Consider the following 20,758-nt stretch of genomic DNA (forward strand, 5'->3'; position numbering starts at 1 on the left):
ATTCTTCTTCAATAATCTACATAGTATACTATGCATATATGTGTCTGTCTTATAATCAGTTTGCTTCCCAAAAGAAGAAGAAACAAAAATGAAAGAAGAAAATATTTCATGTTTACCTTGTTGTAGTACCCATAGAGTTGATCAGTAGATTTGTACGTTTGGTTTGGTCTATCTAATAGAAAAATATAGTATTATGTCTAAAGTTATCTGGTTTCCGTTGGCCTTTCCTGTTCTAAGCCTTTTTATTCTTTTGCCTCATAATTATCAAAATAAAGCTTAGCATAAATTTGGCCTAATATATTTCAAGAAATAGTTGTAATATAAGGGTGCGAATATTTAATTAAGTAGTAGAAAAATACACATTGATCCATAATTATTTCTGCAGTACTAACTATTAAGTAACAAGCTGATGAATGTACGAGTCTCTCTAGTCATATCAAAAAAGACGACGAGCAAGAGCAAGAAGACGAATCTATTGGTGAAAATTGACCAAAGATATAGAAAGATGACATTATGGAAACAGATCAGACCCGCAAAATTGCTGGTTTGAGGACAAAGAAAACTGCAATGAAAGAATTTAATGGATTAACATCATAACATCAGCCAGTATCATGCTAGTATTGGAACAAGAAACAAGTTAATGATGTTGCAGAACTGTGAGCTTGATGAATGTATGACAAATTCAGATAAAAAAGGAACAAAACCTCAGGAGATAGCAGAAATGCAATGTCTTAAAAAGAAGATTTTTAGCTCGCTTTGTCAAACAAAGTAGACTTAGCTAGTGAATTTCAAACTAAAGTTTTAGAGTTCTGTAAACATTATTTACACAGCCATTTCTGTTTCCACGAAGATATAATAGTTCTGTAGCAACTAAAATTTCTCACAAAGGAAAATTAACAGAATATTTTAGACGCTTTCCTTCTATCAAAGGGGTCCAATATCTGAATTCTTAGGACACCACAAAAACATCGAATAGTATTGTCACCACGAACGTTGAAAGGGAAATGTAATTTGAATACAACCAAGATAGAATCATCAGTGAAACCATATCGCCGATGTTATGTTTTAAAACCTCAACTTGCTATATTGCTCAAACTCTTCAAAAATGTTGCTGAGTGCATGTCAAGTCCTCCAAAAGTAGTGCATTTTTGCAAGATCTGACTCGGATGTGACAACATTTTTGAAGAGTCTGATCAACATAGTAAAAAAGGAGGTTCTCTATCATTAGGAATGGGAAGAAGAGGAGAACATTGTTTCCTGCTGGCGATTCTTATCTGGTAAAACTATTTTTTTAATCTAAGTTTCATCATGAAGCTGAATAGAATCTAACCCTACAAATATGCCTCAAATGAAGTCAAAAGTTTCAAACTTGGAAGCGTACAAATTACAACATCTTTATTCTTCTGCAATAACAGAAGAATAAAATGTCTTTTAAGCTCTTCAGTAGGCTTATTCGTCTTCCCTACTTACTGGAATATCCACTGTTTGACACAGACTAAAGAGCAAGGCATCTGATTCAAGGGCTATTTTCATTCTCATTGTTATCCAGTAAGAATACTCAGCACAAGTATTTTGTCTATAAAATCCTGTACTTGTTTAGTCTTTAGCATATCAATCAAACCAAAAATAGGAAAAATGTTTTGGAAATCAAGTTGCCCCTCCTTTGAGCAGCCCTATTCAGAGAGAACTGCTGAGGATTACATTGCTCGCACAAGAATGCCAGTAGTTGAATCTCCTGTATACGCGTACCCAGATGGCCACATCATGATCAAAGAGAGGAGAGGCATTTGTGAAGAACAGCACAATATGTATGGCAATCGGTATAACAACTTTCCTAGTGGAAAACACCAAGGGTATCATGCTCCTGAAGCTCAAAAGAAAGTCCACTTTGTGGAATGTGACAAAAGAACTGAAGTCACAGAGAAAAAGTTTGATAATGAAGATGATAGCTTCATCCAAAGGAATCACAAGAACAATATGTATGGCAATAGCTATAAATACACCTTTCCTAGTGGATATCGCCATGGGTCTCCTGCCCCTGAAGCTCAAAAGAAAGCCCACTTTGTGGAGAGTGACAAAGCCACTGAAGTCGGTAGGAATGGGAAACATGAAGTCACTGAGGAAAAGGTTGACAATGAAGCTGATAGCTTCATTAAGAGGAAACACAAGAACTTTGAGCTTGCAAAGATGGACACTTTTAAGGTCTATTGAGCAAACAACTAGCTGCTTGGCAGGCTATACAGCTATGAATGATCATTAGGTCATATTGAATCACTGGTATAATAAAATGTCTGTCTGATAGAACTTGACCATAGACTGTCTTTACAGTTCTATTTACTTTTAAATCTGTATGCAAGTACTTGATATGTAATGAAATTTGAAGTTATTAGTTATTTGCTCATCTTTTGCATCTAGTTCATCAAATAGGATTGGCTTTGGCATCATCCGAAGCTTTTCCCTCATCTAATTTGCACCGACTTCTCCTAATCCATCTAAATCTTAGAAGAAGCAAGCCTCATTTTCAACAAATATCCAAAACTTAACAGGTTGTCCATCTTACGAAAACAAAACATTTAGCAGAAAAGGGAAAAAGCATAATCCTCAAGTTGAAAGTAGAAGAAGCAATAAAGCAATCAAAGACATTGAAACAACTGTTTTACTAAGGATTTTAAGTTGTATACACTAACGATTAAAGCATTTTTACACTGTCACTTTAGTTTTACTGGTTATAGCTGGTAATTCATTGTATTTTTGAGGTTACCGAATCAAAACTTGACATACACAGTTACTTGTTATTGTAAATCATAAGAAAACTATGTACAGTCCGTGCATAGAAGTTAAACTCTGTCACTATTAGTTGGTTAATAGATTCCTTCATAGGATAAATTGCCTATTTGTCCATTACTGTAATGTCCAGCTTTTACACAACAAGCTCACAAATTACTGCTTCCTCCCCACCCTTTCAGACTTGAAGGACACTCTCCCGGTCCACAACGGTCCCTTCAAGTTCCAATCTTGAAAGAATCTTCCAAAACAAGGTACAATAATTCAATAGGGGAAAGAGGAAAATATTTCCTAAATCTCCTATCTCTAAGGCATATGATTCGTTTTCTATACAGTGCAGTACAACCGATCTTCTAGCTGATGTGAAAAGTGTGGGGACTTCGACTCGTGGGAGGGGAATAAGAAAACCAAACATCCCCACCCAGTGGCTAAACGCTAACCACTCCTTTTTTTTTTTCCATTTATTCACCCAACTAATGGATGTAGCTACAGACTTCAGCACAATGCTGCCCTCAGCTAAGTGGTGTCATGTATATGAAAAATTAAAGGTAAAAAGAATCAGCATATGTGAAAACGGAAAAAATCAAGAAACAGAGCTCTCTTGGCTTCTTTTTAGAAACCGAAACCAAATTTTACATATTACTACTTAGAAATTAACCATCCTTATCTGGTGTTCAATCAGCTTCATTATTATATCTTCTTGAAGACACCCTATTGAGCAAATTTCTTAAGCTATTCTTACTCTCTTTCCGCTTATGCCCAACTCGGATTGGCCCATCCAATGGATGGTCTAGCATTAGCCCAGTTTCTAACTTTTTGGACACATTGAGTATCTCATAAGAATCCCAAAGAGACTGGCTGAAATCCCAGCTTCCTGTGCCATCATATTCTTTGGAGGTTGCCTTGTTCATAGCTTCAAGCTTGAATCTTGATGGCTTATTCTTGAAATTATGGCGGTGGGCGTCGAATTCAGCAGTGGTTCTACGGCTGCTGGAGTGGCCATGCCAGGCTTGTGCCACAGCCTTGAGGATTTCAACATCATGTTGTTCATCTTGATGAGGCTCCTGTTTTTTCTTCATAGTGTGTTTAGAGTGACTTTTGTCTTTAAGTCAAGGATATTGTATGGGCCACGTTATCTTGAGACAAGAAGAACCTCATGTTGGGTGACTTTAGGAGATGAAAACTTGTAATCGCAACTCTATTAGTAGCCTTAGGTTAGGAAGATGTACTCTTCAATAAGGGAGGTAGAGATAATAAATTTTGACACACACACAAAAAGAAGAAAAAATCTATGTTTTTCTAGAACATACTTATTTGGCACCTACTTTCATCACATATTCAAGGATAAATTTAATAATCACTCTGCTAGTGAGTTGTGACATATTTTTATCTAACATAATGATATATAACTATTGAGGAGTTGGTACAAAATTGATATGATCAAATTAAAAGTTCATATCAAATTAGGGGTTTATGTTATTGAATATGTAATCTGCGACCTCAACTTATTCTAAAAAGAGACAACTCAGTTAGCAATAAATTACAATTCAAACAGCATTACAATTTCAGATTTTCAATAAAAGAGCATTTGAAAAGGCAATTCTCACACTTGAAAAGTGATTTTGGAGTGAATTTGTTGAAGGTTTTGTGGTTCGGACTTTTCTTGACCCCACGCATAGCGAGAGCTTTAGTGCATTGAACTGACCTTTCTATGTTTTGAAGGTTGAGACTAGAATCATAAAGCATCCTTAAGCACAATAGCAAAGGCACCTTAGAAATAAAGGGAGTCAATTACTTCTTTCATCACTGCAAAAGGCCCATGAACATCGTGCAAACTTGTTCTATAGTTGAATGTGGCAAAGCCCAAATGTTATTAAGGATCTAGAGTTAGATCAAAAGCTGAAAGAAACCAAAATAAGACCTCTCCTAGTAGTAAACAAAACTCAACGGCCAATGGCTGAATGAGTCAAAAACCGAAAGCAGATAAAAGAGCAGTTTAAACTAGTTAAGTGTCTATTTTAAAGTAGCATAAGAACTTCAAGCATATTAATCAATAACAAGAAACTCCAAAAAATACAATACAATAAATGGACTCAGTTTTCTGTATAATATTTAGATTTTTCCAGTGAAAAGTAATGTCATCTAAAATTTCAACCCGATAACATACAAACACACATTAATATTGGATGTTTGAGTGTGCATAACACAAATGAAAAATGCTATGATGGTCAAAGCTGCACTTCTCAGCTGCACGTTGGCGTTGACCCCTCAAACTAAAGTAGCTTCTTAGCTTACTCTCCAAAATCGACACTTCAGAGTGAATGCAGAAAACAACAATTTGTAACCAGGCAGATTGTAATTTCCCTTGAACCAACAGGCTGTTAATGACTGCTAGTTTCACAAATTCCATCAGTTCAATTATCAGGCTGGCAGCATAAGCAGAAAGAAACTCCGGCACTTCTGCACAGTCAAATTGTTGATTCTTTTTAAGTTCATCATTTGAGTAATCATACAATAATTAAATCTGATACTACCATAGCAAAGCTTTAGAAATGAAGTGTATCTACAACGGTTCTTCAATTCATACGAATTGACAACATTAGAGATATTCACATCACATATTCATGATGAACATTAGTTGCAGAATTAAATCAAATAACCCTCCAACTAAATTTGACTGGAATAATGATTAATAGGAACATTTGATGATTGAAGAAGTGACTTTTCATTATTGTGCTCACTCTTATTGTTCCAAGCAGACAGCAAGGAACCCCCCATCCCACCACCACCCCAGTCTGGGGCCTCCTTGGTGGAAAGTCAGATATAAAAGCTAAATAGAAGAGGTGAAAACATCAAACATCATGGAAGAAACTATGGATGTCACACCTTTTCTCAGGCATTAATTGTGACTTCATTCCACAATATCTACAATCACTTCAAGTGAGCAACAATAAGTACTGTTTCTTTATGGACATGTTATTCATTAGAAAGAATCACAATGCTGAAATCAAGCTTCGACCTTTCTCCTACATTATCAAGTAAACTACTAAATCAGACTATTGGAGATATACTCCTCCAAGAAATAGAATCCAAAAGCTGGGCATAAGACAACTCCAAAATCCTAGAAATTCTTAATTGCAGTATTTGGATCTTTTACTTTGTCAATATATTATTTATAGTTTATGTGCTCCTACCAGTGGCACTTTCATATATCAATATATGTCCCCACCAGCATATATCTGGACCAATTTGATGACTTTGACTCTTTTGTTCAACAGTTTTCTCTGGATGACGGTTAAATATCTCTAAACGTGGAAATATTATGCAGTTAAATATCTATAAACGTGGAATATATGTAGGGTGGTGATCACCCACTTCTCCCAGGTTTCACTAGTTTGAGACAGAATAGCACTCAATAATGAGTCTCAGGACTCATTGCATCTCGATAAAAAACTGCGTGAAGCGGCAGAAGCATGTGAGTAATCATTTTGCCACTTTTATCAAGTAAATATAAGTGCATATAATTGTGAAATAAACACAGTGAATACAAGGAAATCACCCTTATTCAGGTTCTGAGTGGAAGATCTTAAAGACGTGAACCTGACAAGATTTTTGCATGCATTGATTGAACCAGCTAATAGAGTGATATCTGGAGCTATCTGATTAACTTGTGTATTTGTCTTTTCAAGTTGAAGATCCTGGTGACGTTAGCATCGGGTGCGCTTATCAGATGCTAACCTTAATCCTCCTCCCAGATTTCACTAATTGCACCTTGTGCCTAAGCAGAAGTGGAGCTCTCCCGGGGGAACCTTTTCACTTTTCCACTGTTGGAATTTGACGAACCAAAGAGGCCACAAATTGCTGGGTGTTGGCGAATATGATGTGGGCACTTGTAGAGCAGATCTTTTGCCTCAGAATGTCTACCTTCTGCAAAGAAGGACTGGAAAACATGTTGATAGGCTGAAACAGATGGATAGTCCTTGACGCTCAATGCCTTCAAAAACTCCACTGCATCTTCCACTGTTCCTGACTTTGAAATATATTGAATAAAGGGCTCTGGAAAAGGTGGATAATTGTGTTTCTTCATCCGACGGAGAAGATCTAGCGCTTCTTCGAGTTTTCTTTCGCCTAAGAGCTTTTGAATGACAAGTTTGTACGTTGCTTGCCATGGACGCATTTGAAACTTATTCATCAACTCAGTCAATAACTGATATGCACCAGAAACTCTTTTTTGACTTAGAAAACCATTAAGTAGTACATCCAACAGATCAGCATCTGTATCAACATTTTTCTCCATCATCTTAGCATAACAAAACAGCGCCTTGTCAACTTCACCAGCAAAACAATGCCCTTGTATCAGAACGGTCCAAGTCTTGATATCTGGAATGCATCCACATTCGTCCATCACATCCATCACCTTTGACGCCTCCTCCAGCCTCCTCACTTTGCAAAGTCCATATATTAATTGGCTGTAGGTAATATTGTCAGGTTCAAATCCTGCATCTCTCATAGCTTCTGTTATCTTCACTGCTTCCTCAAACCGCCCCAAGTTAGTCAAACACCTATGAATGACATCATAAATAATCTTTGAGCGTGAATGCCCTGCGGCCTCAAATTTTTCCACAACTCTAAATAGCAAATCAAGATCTGAGGGATGTGACTGGGCAATGGATCTTAAAAGAATATTGCACTCACCAAGTGATGGTTTAAACTGACCATCCATCATCAGCTCATATAGTTCTACTGCATCTTTCAACATCTTAATCTTCTGAAAATGCCTTGAGATCTTTATATATGTATCAAGATCAATTTCAAAACCCAGACTCTTCATCTCTTTTACTACACTCCAAAACTCTTCAATCGATTCTTCTCGGCAAAGAACCCTAAGAATCCCATTATAAGTAACGGTGTTGTGCTGAAAATCTAAATTCCTAGCAACCCATTTGAAAAAGCTGAAAGCTTTCAGCGGATGTCCTATTTCTCTAAGTTCCTTCAACACCCTAAGCACAAAATTATCAGACACCGAGAGCTTCATCTCCCCTAATTGTCTCTCTACCTCACTTCCCCATTCTTGTTTTGTAATCAATTCAGACACATCTTTCGCCAGATCACCCATAGCATTTTCTTTAATCATCCTCCCATAGAAATGCTTCAAAGCAGTGGCATCGGTTTCCATTTTCAAGTTCCGAAAAATAGAATGAATTGATTTATACGTTTCCTCATCAATATAAAACCCGTTCTCTTTCATTTCCTTAATAGTAGTCCAAAAGTCCTTCATTGAATCCCTGTTAGCATAAATTCTAAGCATCAGACTGTACATAGATGAACTAGGTTCAAACCCCTTCTGCTTAACAACCCATTTCAAGAAATCCCCAGCCTTTCGCGGTTCTTTATCGAGTTTCTTCAACAGATACATAACAGCTTCATGGGTCACCGGAAAATCATTTTTTCCTAAATCCTTTTCTAACTGTTTCGACCAGTCGTTAGATAGTATGATGTCAACAAAAGATTCAGGTTTTGATGAAAAGAAGACATTTTGACTGGCGCCGAAAACACTACTAGAAGTGTAAATTTGCGTGAGAAGTGAAGGAGAAAGGTAAAAGTTCTGAGTCACCTGATGGTTGGAAGAAGGAGCTCGTGAAAGCTGAGTAAAAAATAGCGAATTCCTCAATCGAAGCGAACTCAGGATTCTCTTGCAGTGATTCATGGCTGCCGGGGTCCCTTCAAACAGATACAAGGGAGATGCAAAACCCTTGAAAGGGGTGGACAAAATTATTTGGAAAAGAAAATCAAATATTTTTCGTTTTACTTCAAATTTTTACAATTGAAAATCGAGAGTTGTTTGGTGATGCTTTTTACAAAACATATTTAGAATTTAAATATTTTTTTCTAAATATTTTAAAATGTTTTAAAAATAATTATATTAAATTATTTGAAATTGAAAAAACTAAATAATTAATTAAATTTTATAAAATCAAAATTGGGTGCCAGCAAAGGCAAGGAAGAGTTATAACATATGAGCATAATAAAAAAATTTACAGCATATGAATTAATAACATTCTTTTCCACTCCACTACTTAATTGTTTGTATTACCTTCATATATTGAGGAAAAATAACACCACACCGCTTTTAAGGGTTTATATTATCATTTATAAATAATTTTTTATATAATTATTATTTATAAATTATTAATTATGGGCTTTAACAGATTAAAATAATTCAATTATTTAAATTAATTATTTTAATGTATTAAGCTTTTTCAATTTTAATAAGAAAGAGAAAGTAAAAAAAGGGTGCATTAATTATGTATAATGATATTCACTATAATCAAGGAATTACTTTTTTTTTTCAACTGACACATGTTTCCCACCCCTTCCCCTTTCTCCACGTCTCTAATGTACAACAACCTCCATCAATTTCTTTTTAATTCTTTTTTCTTCATTTTATTTCAATGATGGTCAAAAAATCTGTTAAACCCTCTGTCTTCCACAAGAATTCCACTGCGATGAAGAAATTAACCCTTTTGAAGGAGAAACAAAGCCCAGTAAAAAGGAAAGAAATCAAAGAAAAAAACGAAAGGAGAAGATCATGAAATCCTCTTCAGAAGAATGTGAGACTCAGATTTCAATTTTGTTTGTGAAAAATAATTTAAAAAGTCAAAGTCAATTTTTAAAGGTAAGCCCTCAAAATCCTTCAAGAAAAGACCCAATTCAAATTTCAAAGGGGATTAAAAAATTCTTAAGCCAAAAATGGTCAAGATGATTGTAAAGGTATTATTTAAAAAATTATTCTTTTTATAGATTTGGTTAATGTTTGTATGAATATCATGTTATCGAAGTTAATTTGAAAGTACTATGAATTTGATGTAATCTAATTTTTTTAGTCAAAACTTATGTAATGCCATAAAAATAGTATTTTATTTGAATATATATGTGTTAAATGCGCATATAACAGGTTTGATTTTGAAATAAATTTTGTAGTGCTAAAATCGGGTATGCACTGTGTTATGAGTATATATAAATGATATGAAACTGATAGGCATATGCAAATAGTATTTTTTCGAATTTAATTTGAAAGTGCTATGAATTTGATATAACCTAATTTTTAGTCTAAACTTAAGTAATGCCATAAAAATAGTTTTTATTTGAATATATATATGTTAAATGTGTATAAAATAGGTTTGATTTTGATCTGAATTTTGTAATGCTAAAATCTGATATGCACTGTGCTATGTGTATATATAAAATGACATTAAAATGGTATGAAACTGATTTGCATTTGTATCATTTATTTGTGTTGAATCATTGTGAATGATTGTGAAGTCAGTGAAAGCCAAGATAAACGATGACACAATTAGTGAAAGCAAGGTAAGAGGAACTGTTGCCAGTGGATCACGATTATCAAGAGACCAGGCCTCCGACACCATCAATTTTTCTATGCTAAAGCTAAGACGATCAGTTTCTAGATGAAATATGTTCGCAACTGTTACTTTTGTTTTTTAGTTTTACTAGTCCTTTTCATCTTTTGGTAGTATGTTTTTGATATAAACAAATAATTTATCTTCATTCGTATTATGATTTTGATGTTAAACAATCAGTTGTTACGTATGTTTTTCAGTTATATGTCAATGATTACTTAAATATATAAATTTCTCTTCAAGATATTTAATTATCCATCAAAATATTACATGTGATACCCAAATTTTATAAAATCAATTCAAAGTTTTACTAGAATTCATTTTTCATTCAGGTTTCATACAATATGACAGATCAGCTATATTATATGACATAATAATCAAAGTTTTATTAGATTTCAGTTTTCCTACAAATTTCATACAATATTTCATGACATTTATTATATAGAATATCTTATTTTATTAGAATTCATTTTTCATTTATATTTCATACAATATTATAGATCAGTTATATTATAGGATACAATATTCAAATTTTTTTATTAGAATTCAATTTTCATACAATATTTCAGTACAATTCTTTTTTAGGATACCATATTCATTCATTGTTTCATTTAAGTGTCTTGTTATGTTAACCATAAGAATTTGTCAACTCGTATGCCAATGTGATACCTAAAATAGATATTTTATTAGAATTCATTTTTCATTGAGGTTCCGTAAAACATTATAGATCAGTTATATTATAGGATACAATATTCAAAGTTTTATTAGAGTTCAGTTTTCATACAAATTTCATATAATGTAATTGTTTGTTATGTTACCACTGAGTATTTTTTTAACTCATATGTCAGTGTGATACCAACAATAGATTTTTTGATATTTACATATTATTATACTTAAATTTCAAATTATTTAAGTCGATCAGTCAATAAATAATATGATACAAATAGACTAATCAAGTTTCATACACAAAATAACACATATTGTTATAAATTCATTACCAACCGAGCACAAAAACATACAAACAACTGTTTGTCAAATTAAAAAAATAATCTAAACTTAATAATTCTTAACTAACTTTCAGGAACATAATTCCCACACATCCTTTTGTTATAACCCTCTCGATGACATATGCTCCAAGTGGCCTTAGTTTTGTTAGATTTAACATCACCAACTCCATTCCAACGTACTGTAGCTGGCCTCCCTACCTTTCTTTGGTCCAAATACACACATACACCCACATCATTATGTATCATTATTGGTGGACACCTTTCGCTCACAATCCATCTACAGGTGTGTCCACTCCTAGTTGTAAAGATAATGTATTAACAAGGCGATCATATACAGTACCAGCTTCATATATAATATCCTCTAATTGAAATCCAATAGATTTACCTGTATACAAAATATTTACATAACCTATACAGATCGCGTACAAACTAAGTTCACATGCTGGATAAAATTAAATAATATTACATTATATACAAATTTTATACATAATTTATGCATAATTTATACAACACGAATACCACTAATTCACTGTATACAAAATTTATATTTTATTTAGATATAACCCATTCCATTAATTCAATATATTCAAATTTATACATAATTTATACAGCACGCATACCAACTTACACCACATAATTAGCAAAACAGAAAAAAAATTTAAATTTAATTAAAAATTCATACAAATATTACTATCACCAAAAAAGTATCGACCATGCACATTTTCAAACTAAAAAAACAAAAAAAAACATTTTATACAATCGATATACAAAAAATATTAAATATTTATAATACAAAATCGCATCATACCACATTTACACAACTCATACAAATAACTCATTATTTAATCAGATTTAATACAGTATTCATACAACTTGTATTCACACAAATTCATTAAAAAAATATTACAATTAGACTGAATCCGAATTTTCAACATTTTGAATGAACAAAAATAATTTAGTTACTACTAACGTTATGTAGAAAATGTCATTTCATTATTAACTCTTATGTCCATGAAATTTGTACAAAATTCATGATACGTTAAAATGAGGTTAACATTACAACTAATGAAAATCAAGAGTATACATTCAACAAAAATAAATGAACTTTTTCGTCACAAACAAACTTTTTTAATGAAAAGGGAAATCAAATCACTAAATTACCTACCCGAACAATACCATCTTCCACTATGTTGAATAAGTTTTGATAATTTTTTTTTACTTTTCATGATAAATTCAATGAATTTTTTTTAAAATGATGAAAAGTCGTTGAATGAAGGGGAGAGAGAAAAGTTGGAGACAAACATTCAAATAAAATTTTTAGTTTTGAAAAATATAACTTACCAGATTTTCAACTAATTGAGAAAATAAAAGAATTTAATTTCAACATCAGATATTAGAATCCTAATTGAATGCTAATTATATATTACCATTAATATATTTATTACCATTTTCATTTTTTTATTACATTTTTTATTTATTTCACTTTTTAATACTTTAATTAATGCATAATATTTTCAAATATGTTATAACTTGAAAGTTTTTTATTGCTATAATTTAAAAGTTATAAACTAATGTCACAATTCAAAATTTCTTATATTAAATATGATATTTAGAAATTTTTCACTATATTGAACCTACTAGAAGCTCATGAGAATGTGAATGGGAAAATAATCAGACTTCTCATATGGTTCAAATTATAAAAAAATTATTTTGTTATGTGTTTTTTTAAAATTAATTTGGTTGTAAATATAGATGTCCGGTAATTTTTTTGTTTCAAAATGAGAATGATCAAGGTCTTCTTGTGTTTTTACTCTTCTTGCTTTCTTCTTAGGGATGACAATGGGAAGGGGGGAGCGGGTATGAAGCGGATTTATAGCTAGGCGGGGTAGCAGATTTAGAGTTATGCGGGGCGGGTTGAAGTAATTATTATCAAAATTAATGCGGAGCAGGGAGGGTTGTGGGTTGTTGCGGGTTTAAGGTATCAAATAGGAACCCGAAGAAAATTAAATCTTTCTAATTAGTAAAAATCAAATATATAAACTTTTTATATTAAACTTTGACTTTAATTTTAACTTTTTATAAAAAAAATTAAACTATATAAATGTTAATTAAAGTTAATTAGCGATTAAGAAACAATTGTTGAAATATTAACTAGAAACAACTAGTTAGCGAAAAATAAAAAAAAATTATGAATTTTATTTTTCATATTAAAATCAATCAAAAAAGAAAAAAAACATAAAAATTTATGTGAAGCGAGGCGGGGCAGGTCTATATAGAGAGGGACGGGGCAGATTGAAAATAAAAAAAATTGTTATGCGGGGCGGGGCGGAGCAATTTAAAAAAATTGCGGATTGAGCTCAACCCGCCCGGCCTCGCTCGATTGCCATCCCTATTTCCTCTGTTATAACTTATTTCTTAGATTCTTTAGCGACAATTTATGTGCTATTGTCTAAAGCAATATAATTAATTGTTTCATATTTTTTTCTCTTACATCTTTCCCAGAATATTTGTTGAAAATTAAATCACTGGATTTTATTAATTGCTCAATTAAAAGAGAAAGACATTTAAAATATTAATTATTTGAATTACTTTCTGATTTTAAATTATTCTATACAGTTAAAGGCTCATGGATTTTAAAATAAAATTCAAACACTGTGTTGGTTTTTCCGCAAAAAACGTTTTGATTCATAAAAGTTTATATCTATCTACATAATAATGTTGGCATTAAAAAAGCGGTAGTATCTCTCTTTGTCGATCCTATTTTTATTATTTTTTGGCTTTTTCTTCCTATTTTTTATTTGACTTGTTGAAAAAATAATTGCCTCAATAACTCTAATTTTGATTGTCTTTTCATTCCTATGATTAATGTTCATTATTTTGTGTAATAATGAGCAAATATTACTCATATTAGGGTCACATTCTTAATCCTCTTACAAGGACTCTCCATTTCTTAGGAATTTATTGTATATTGAATGTGGTATTCCTTTGGAATGTAAATATATTCTTTAACGTTTTTTTTAGAATTTTATGTGTTTATTGATAACTTTAAAAAATAAATATATTAACTTTTTATTGCGGTTTGCATAAGGTATAAGAAAGTGATTTTGGACTATTAAAGTGATAAAATAGGATCAGTTGAAAATAGTCATGACTTAGATCTCTTTTACATGTAATTTTCATACTTGATCTATGTCATTTGATATTGCTGATATTTGTGACCATTAGTGGGTTTAATTACGAATATATGTTACGAAAACTGCTTTGATCCTATATTAGTATTATTGATGGACCAGATTGTTTTGGGATATTTCTATTAAGATAGCAAAGGTTTGTGCACTATAAAGATTCATCTATGTATGATTATTTTGAAATATATATGGTCCAAGTGAGAAATTGTTAGTAATTTTTATTTTGTGTACTACCATAGTAATATATTGTACGTACATATGCATCTTAAAAATAAATATCTATTAATATGTGTTTATTTTAGATAATTTGAAAACCCATGAACCTTTTCTTAAGTGTGATATAACTTATTAAAAATGTACTGTTTAAACCTGAAAAGGTACTTAAATAGATTATATAAGAATATGATTCCTAAGTCAGATATTACACTTTTTTTTATCCCATCTCTGCTAAGAAATAATAAGATTAAGAGCAGTATCAAAACTTAGAATTAGATCTTGTCTTCTTCAATCAAGTTATTGCAATAGAACAAAATTAGTTCTCTTTCCATTTTTATGGATTTAAATCTCTGTCTAATGATTTACTTGTGATGTTAAGTAAATTCTTTAAAGTTTTCCAACAAGAATGTCAATTTTGTATGGTCAAATGTTTCTGTTTCATAACTTGTGCTGTGATATCCACTTTGTATAGCTAATAGCTCTGTCTTCAAATTGTGAAAACTAGGGAATTAAAGCGTCCAGGCTTTTATGGAAAATAAATAAGAATATATTCATAATTTTGTTTCATAGTAGATTGGCAGTAATTATATTGATATTGTGATCAATAAATTAATAGTAGATTTCAGCCATTTCCATAAATAGATCATAGACGTCACATCAACAATAGATATGCACATATATGTAGAATCGTAAATATACTTTTTGCCTCTAAAACAATTGGAAAATCATAATAATAATTCGACAGTTGTGAAGTTAAAGTACCATCCTTTCAACATTATTTTTATATTTTAATTATTAAGTATATTCTGTTCAGTATTATTAATTTCTAGAAATAAATGTCAAAAATATACTTAATCTCTTTTTTTGTTAAAGTTTTATATCTAAACTATTGAAAGTGTGAGTTTCATACCTAAACTATTACTTATTAGTTTCAGAAACACACCTTAGTGGTGTGTGTAATACACTCTCTCTATTTTTTTTTAAAAACTTTGCCACATGACATTCCACATGGATAAAATATTTCACATTGACAAAAATTAGATAAATTATTAATATTAGTTAAAAGTTAAAGATTAAAGTATTTCTATCCCCCCCCAAAAAATTATTTTTTATAAAAAAAATTATTTTTTTAAAAAAGAAATTATTTTTTTAAAAAATAAAATTTAAAATATTTTTCTCACGCACTCTACAACCCCCCCCCCCACACACAATCCCCATCTTTTTTAAAAAAATTTAAATTTATTTTATAAAATATTTTTAAAAAATTTCATACTTCACCCCCATCCCCCACTCCTTCCTAAAGAATGTTATTATTTTTATTTTTTAAAAAATAAAACTATATCCACCCATCTAACCCTCCGCTCTTAATTTATATATTTTTTTTTATATTTTTCTCATTTTGTATTAGATATGTACATATATTTTTAGGAAAATATTTTTTCCTACTTGCATACCGAATATAACAGAAATTTTTATTATATATATATATATATATATATATATATATATATATATATATATATATATATATATATATATATATATATATATATATCAAAACGAGAAAAAAAGTTAAAAGCGGAGGGTTAGATAAGACGGGGTAGATTTTTTTTTAGAAAAAATAAAAATATCCAAATTATTCTTTGAAGAGGGGGGGAGGGGGGAGATGAAGTAAGATTTTTTTTAAAAAAATGATAATTTTTTTTTATAAATAAAAATAAAACTAAAAAAATGGGGTGGGGTGACAAATATTTTTAAATGAAAGAGAGAGTAATACACACATCATGATGAGAGTGGAATAAAAGAAAGATGTGTGTTTCTCAAACTAATAAGTGATAGTTTAAGTATGAAACTCACACCCAATAGTTTAGGTATGAAAGGAATAGTTCGTGTTTTTGACACTTATCTCTAATTTCTATTATGTATAGATTTATTCTTTCATTTTATTTACATAAAATTTTCCAATCAAATGATGTCATTGAACACGTTCGACGCTCCGCTAAAAAAAAAACTCCCAAACCCCACAAAAAAGTCATGTAGAAAAAAAAAACAAGACATATTATATTTATTCATGAAGATAATTTTAAAATATTTGATTAAAAATAAAACAGAATACCATATGCAAACTGATTTCATAAGTTTCAAGTCATTATATAAATTTATAAATTTCTATCACCCCCTTTCAATAGATTGCTAATAACTAAAATAATATCAATAAGTCCTTGAAGCTTGTCACTAGCAGCTTTCAATTGGGGCGCTTCAGCGGGTGGATCTGAAAAATTGTCATCACACGTAGAAGGATCATCCAAAGCAGCAGAGGCATGAATATTCAAACCAGCATAGTCTTTAGACTTTAAAAGAGCAGGCAATCCTCTAAGATCATCAATGCCGTCATTGTAATTCTCCAAACACGAACTATATCGTGTCTTTAATTTTGGATCTGTGGCTTGTTTAAGCAATGTATTAACAAGATCATGTGCGGATTGCATGTTCTTTAGGGATATGTCTATTGAGATAGTCGCAAGTCCTTCGAGATTTGCACTTTTCGATCGAGAATCCCCATTTAGAGCCGATAAACATATAGCGGGTTTTTGTGTTTTTGCACAAACATCGTTTACCAAATCGGCTCTTACACTTGTTAACGTGAAGGAGATTGATAGTAGAGAAACTATCAGAAACAAGACAGAGATATATGAGAGTGCCATTTCGTATGGTTAAATATTTTTATTTCATAACTTGTGTTTATGTTATGCACTTTATATAACCGTGTCTTCCAATTATGGAATTAAAGCGTCTAGGATTTTATGGAAAGAAAATTAAGTAGAATCACTCGTATTTAATTTCAAAAGATTTTGTTTGCTTTCTTGTTTCATAGTAAAACTGATATTAAATTGAAAAGAGAAACATAAATTTATGATTTAATAACTTTCATATTTTTCAAATCGATTACAATATCTTGCATAAATCAATAAATTCCTATGCATGTATACCCCCTTTCAATTGATTGCTAATAACCAAAGTAATACCAATAAGTCCTTGAAGCTTGTCACTAGCATCTTTTAATTGGGGTGATTCAGTGGGTGGTCCTGAAAAATTGTCATCACATGTAGAAGGATCATCCGAAGCAGCGGAAGCATGAATGTTCAAACTATCATAATCTTTAGAATTCAAAAAACCATACAGTTCTCCTAAATTATTTAAAGCGTCATTATAATTCTCCAAACACGAAGTGTATCGTCTCTTTAAGTTTGGATCTGTTGCCTGTGTAAGCAACGTACTAACAAGATCATGTGTGGATTTTGCGTTCTTTTGTGACAAGTCTATTGAGATAGTCCCAAGACCTTCGAGATTCGCACCTTTGGATCGAGGATCCCCATTTAGAGCTGATAAACATATAGCAGGCTTTTGTGTTTTTGAGCAAACATCGTTTATCAGATCGGCTTTCACGCTTGTTAACGTGAACAAGATTGATAGTACAGAAGCTATCAGAAATATGGCAAAGTTGTATGACAGTGCCATTTTGAATGATCAAGTTAATGTTTTTGTTTTCGTTATAACTTGTGCTGTGATCTGCATTTATATAGCCGTATCTTCTAATTGATGAACATGTTGAGCTAAGTAAGTAATTAATTAGAACCTAATCATATATTAACCAAAGAAAAAGAAGCTAATTATGTTTAATTTTTGTAAGATTTTGCTACCTTATTCCTTTTGATGGTCAAATTACAGATTTCCTTTTCTTTTTTAATGGACGTCCGGTCAATAATAGATTTTTATACACATATCTGTAAGGTCATAAATATACTCCTTCCGTCTGAAACAAGTGGTAAATCTTATTAATACTTCGTCAGTCCAACAAAATCTCTTTATTTTACTTTATCGATTTGAGTAATTTTTTCTGCACTAGCAAAATATTTAGAAGCTCACTTTGTCTATAGAGTCGACTCATAATTTTAAGAGTCTTTTAATAATTTCAAATGCACAATTTGAATATTATTTATGTTATTTTTTAAAAAAAGTTAATTAATTATTTTGAATTTAATAACTGACTCCATGTAACAATAATATTTTGTTGTTTAAATGAATGTTGCATCTATTATAATATGATCATCGCTATGTTAACATATGCAGAAGTTAAATTAACATATTAAAATACGAAATCACTGGACATAATATCATCAATTTCATAATACCCTTCATAAACTCAATTAATTAAGTTACGTTTCATGTTGGATAAGACTTTCGTGTTAATAATAATATATTTTTGGTAGAACTAAAATTTATACAACAAAATGTTTTGGTACTAGCTATATAAGTGTCTATAATCTATTTCGTGGCTTTGCAGTAGGCGGCAACTTTAATGTAACTAATTTTAGTATGTGTGTATGTTGCACATGTGTATTATGTTAATTAAAAAGATTTTATATAGAAAAAGTGAAATATGTAAAATAGAAAATGATACTAAATAGTAAATACAACTTCATTTGATTGGAAAAAATGTTGATCGTATTAGCTTAGATCAATAAAGGAGAAGAAATCATACTATATGGAAATCCTCAAACATATAATGAAAGCACTAATAGGGAATAATTTAGTTTAAAATAAAATATTGACAAAAAACATATATAATTCGAACAACACACAGTACATTTCAATATTGATCAATTTTCTACCTTCACATCTCATAAGAATGTTATAATACAATACATATATAGTTCATTGCTAATTTATCATAATCGTAAATGGATACGACTCTGATTGAATTAAAATTTCGTGACAACAAGCTAAACTTTTACTATTAGAGCAATTCACATAAGTATATATAATCTTAATTATTTTCCTAGTCTAATAATTATACCAACTTTTTCATATTTCAAGTTAGATATACCACTCTTTCATATTTCAAGTCAGATACATGTATCAAAGATACTAGATACATCAATATAGGTACCTTTGATATCTGAAACATTATGAAATACAGATACATTGGGAGAGAGGTGAGCGAGAGAGTTAACATGCATCTTTTGATACTAGATACATTCTGAAAGACAGATACATAGGAAGAGAGAGAGAGGAGAGAGGCAAGAGAGAGAGTCCGACCTCGCATGTATTTGTGATAAATGAATCTGGCGAAGTAAATGGTACAAAAGGTAATTTCAAAAACTAAAGTGAAGATACGTAATTAAATTCTAAACTAATGAATGTTATGTTATTTGCTCTATTATTAATTGTGATTAATTAATTATTATTGTCATTCATAAAAGGGGCCTGATTCTTATTGACCTCTCAGCTTTCATCTTTCCACTCTACTGATTTACCTCTTTCCTATTTTTTTCCAGTTTCCCTTTCTGTTTTTGGGTATTTTTTGCTGATTTATTTGTGGGCTCTAGAACTGTGGGCTAACCCAATTTTGTAAATAGCTTTGATAATAAATCCTGACCCATTGGGTCTTTTTATCAAAAAACAAAAAATGTTTTGAGTTTATCACCTCTCTCAACCATCCTTTAAAGAACAAATTATATCTCCATATTCAAATTTCTAACTTTTGATCAAACTTATCTTTCTATAACATTTTTTTCCATTACTATTAAATTTTTCCCCAAGTTCTCCTTCACATATTGAAGTTCCAAAAAGGGTTTTTTCCCTTTCAAACAATATGAATTATTTTCTTTTGTGTATTCAGTTATTAAGTAATATTAAAATAGATGGGGGACTGATCGAGTTATATATAAACACAAGAAATGTCATGATATTTTTATACAATGTTAGTTTGCTAAAGAAATATTTTCGACCTCTTAACTAAAAATGTACACGATAAATTGATGAAAGAAATAAAACAGTTGCACAGCTACACAACTTAAATCATAACAAAACTATTTACAAAAATGAAATATCATACAAGGAGAAACCAAAAGATCGAATAATAAACTTGCTTCAACCTTTTGGAATGAAAATTATCAGTTTATGGTTATATCATTACTAACAAAGAAGAAGATCAAACCGACCTAAAAAAACTGACCTAAGCTTGTAATTTGGAAAAAGCTTAGTCGGAAGATCAAACCGATCATAAATAACGGTCTCACAACTAACACTCGATCTGGTTCCTTATTACAGCAAAAACAGTAGAGAACAATAAATAAAGACA

General features: G+C 31.0%; 4 protein-coding genes across 4 annotated transcripts; all 4 read right to left on the reverse strand.

The window, feature by feature from the left end:
- Positions 1-3,367: 3,367 nt before the first annotated feature.
- On the reverse strand, positions 3,368-4,131 carry LOC129893818 (uncharacterized). The gene has a single exon (XM_055969227.1). It carries the CDS (start codon positions 3,861-3,863, stop codon positions 3,459-3,461), a length of 405 nt encoding a protein of 134 aa, XP_055825202.1. The 5' UTR covers positions 3,864-4,131; the 3' UTR covers positions 3,368-3,458.
- A 2,340-nt stretch (positions 4,132-6,471) lies between these two features.
- On the reverse strand, positions 6,472-8,593 carry LOC129895321 (pentatricopeptide repeat-containing protein At3g48250, chloroplastic). Its single transcript, XM_055971024.1, has one exon. The coding sequence runs from the start codon at positions 8,489-8,491 to the stop codon at positions 6,563-6,565; it is 1,929 nt and encodes a 642-aa protein (XP_055826999.1). The 5' UTR covers positions 8,492-8,593; the 3' UTR covers positions 6,472-6,562.
- An 8,179-nt stretch (positions 8,594-16,772) lies between these two features.
- LOC129894493 (pectinesterase inhibitor-like) lies at positions 16,773-17,318 on the reverse strand. The gene has a single exon (XM_055970210.1). It carries the CDS (start codon positions 17,316-17,318, stop codon positions 16,773-16,775), a length of 546 nt encoding a protein of 181 aa, XP_055826185.1.
- A 271-nt stretch (positions 17,319-17,589) lies between these two features.
- Positions 17,590-18,132, reverse strand: LOC129894494 (pectinesterase inhibitor-like). The gene has a single exon (XM_055970211.1). The coding sequence runs from the start codon at positions 18,130-18,132 to the stop codon at positions 17,590-17,592; it is 543 nt and encodes a 180-aa protein (XP_055826186.1).
- Positions 18,133-20,758: the final 2,626 nt, after the last annotated feature.

The sequence above is a fragment of the Solanum dulcamara genome, chromosome 7, assembly GCF_947179165.1.
Source record: "Solanum dulcamara chromosome 7, daSolDulc1.2, whole genome shotgun sequence".
Classification (NCBI taxonomy): domain Eukaryota; kingdom Viridiplantae; phylum Streptophyta; class Magnoliopsida; order Solanales; family Solanaceae; genus Solanum; species Solanum dulcamara.

What these genes read in the sequence shown, in the direction of transcription:
- LOC129893818 (XM_055969227.1), bottom strand. Translation starts at nt 3,863, where the DNA reads ATGAAGAAAAAACAGGAGCCTCATCAAGATGAACAACATGATGTTGAA.
- LOC129895321 (XM_055971024.1), bottom strand. Translation starts at nt 8,491, where the DNA reads ATGAATCACTGCAAGAGAATCCTGAGTTCGCTTCGATTGAGGAATTCG.
- LOC129894493 (XM_055970210.1), bottom strand. Translation starts at nt 17,318, where the DNA reads ATGGCACTCTCATATATCTCTGTCTTGTTTCTGATAGTTTCTCTACTA.
- LOC129894494 (XM_055970211.1), bottom strand. Translation starts at nt 18,132, where the DNA reads ATGGCACTGTCATACAACTTTGCCATATTTCTGATAGCTTCTGTACTA.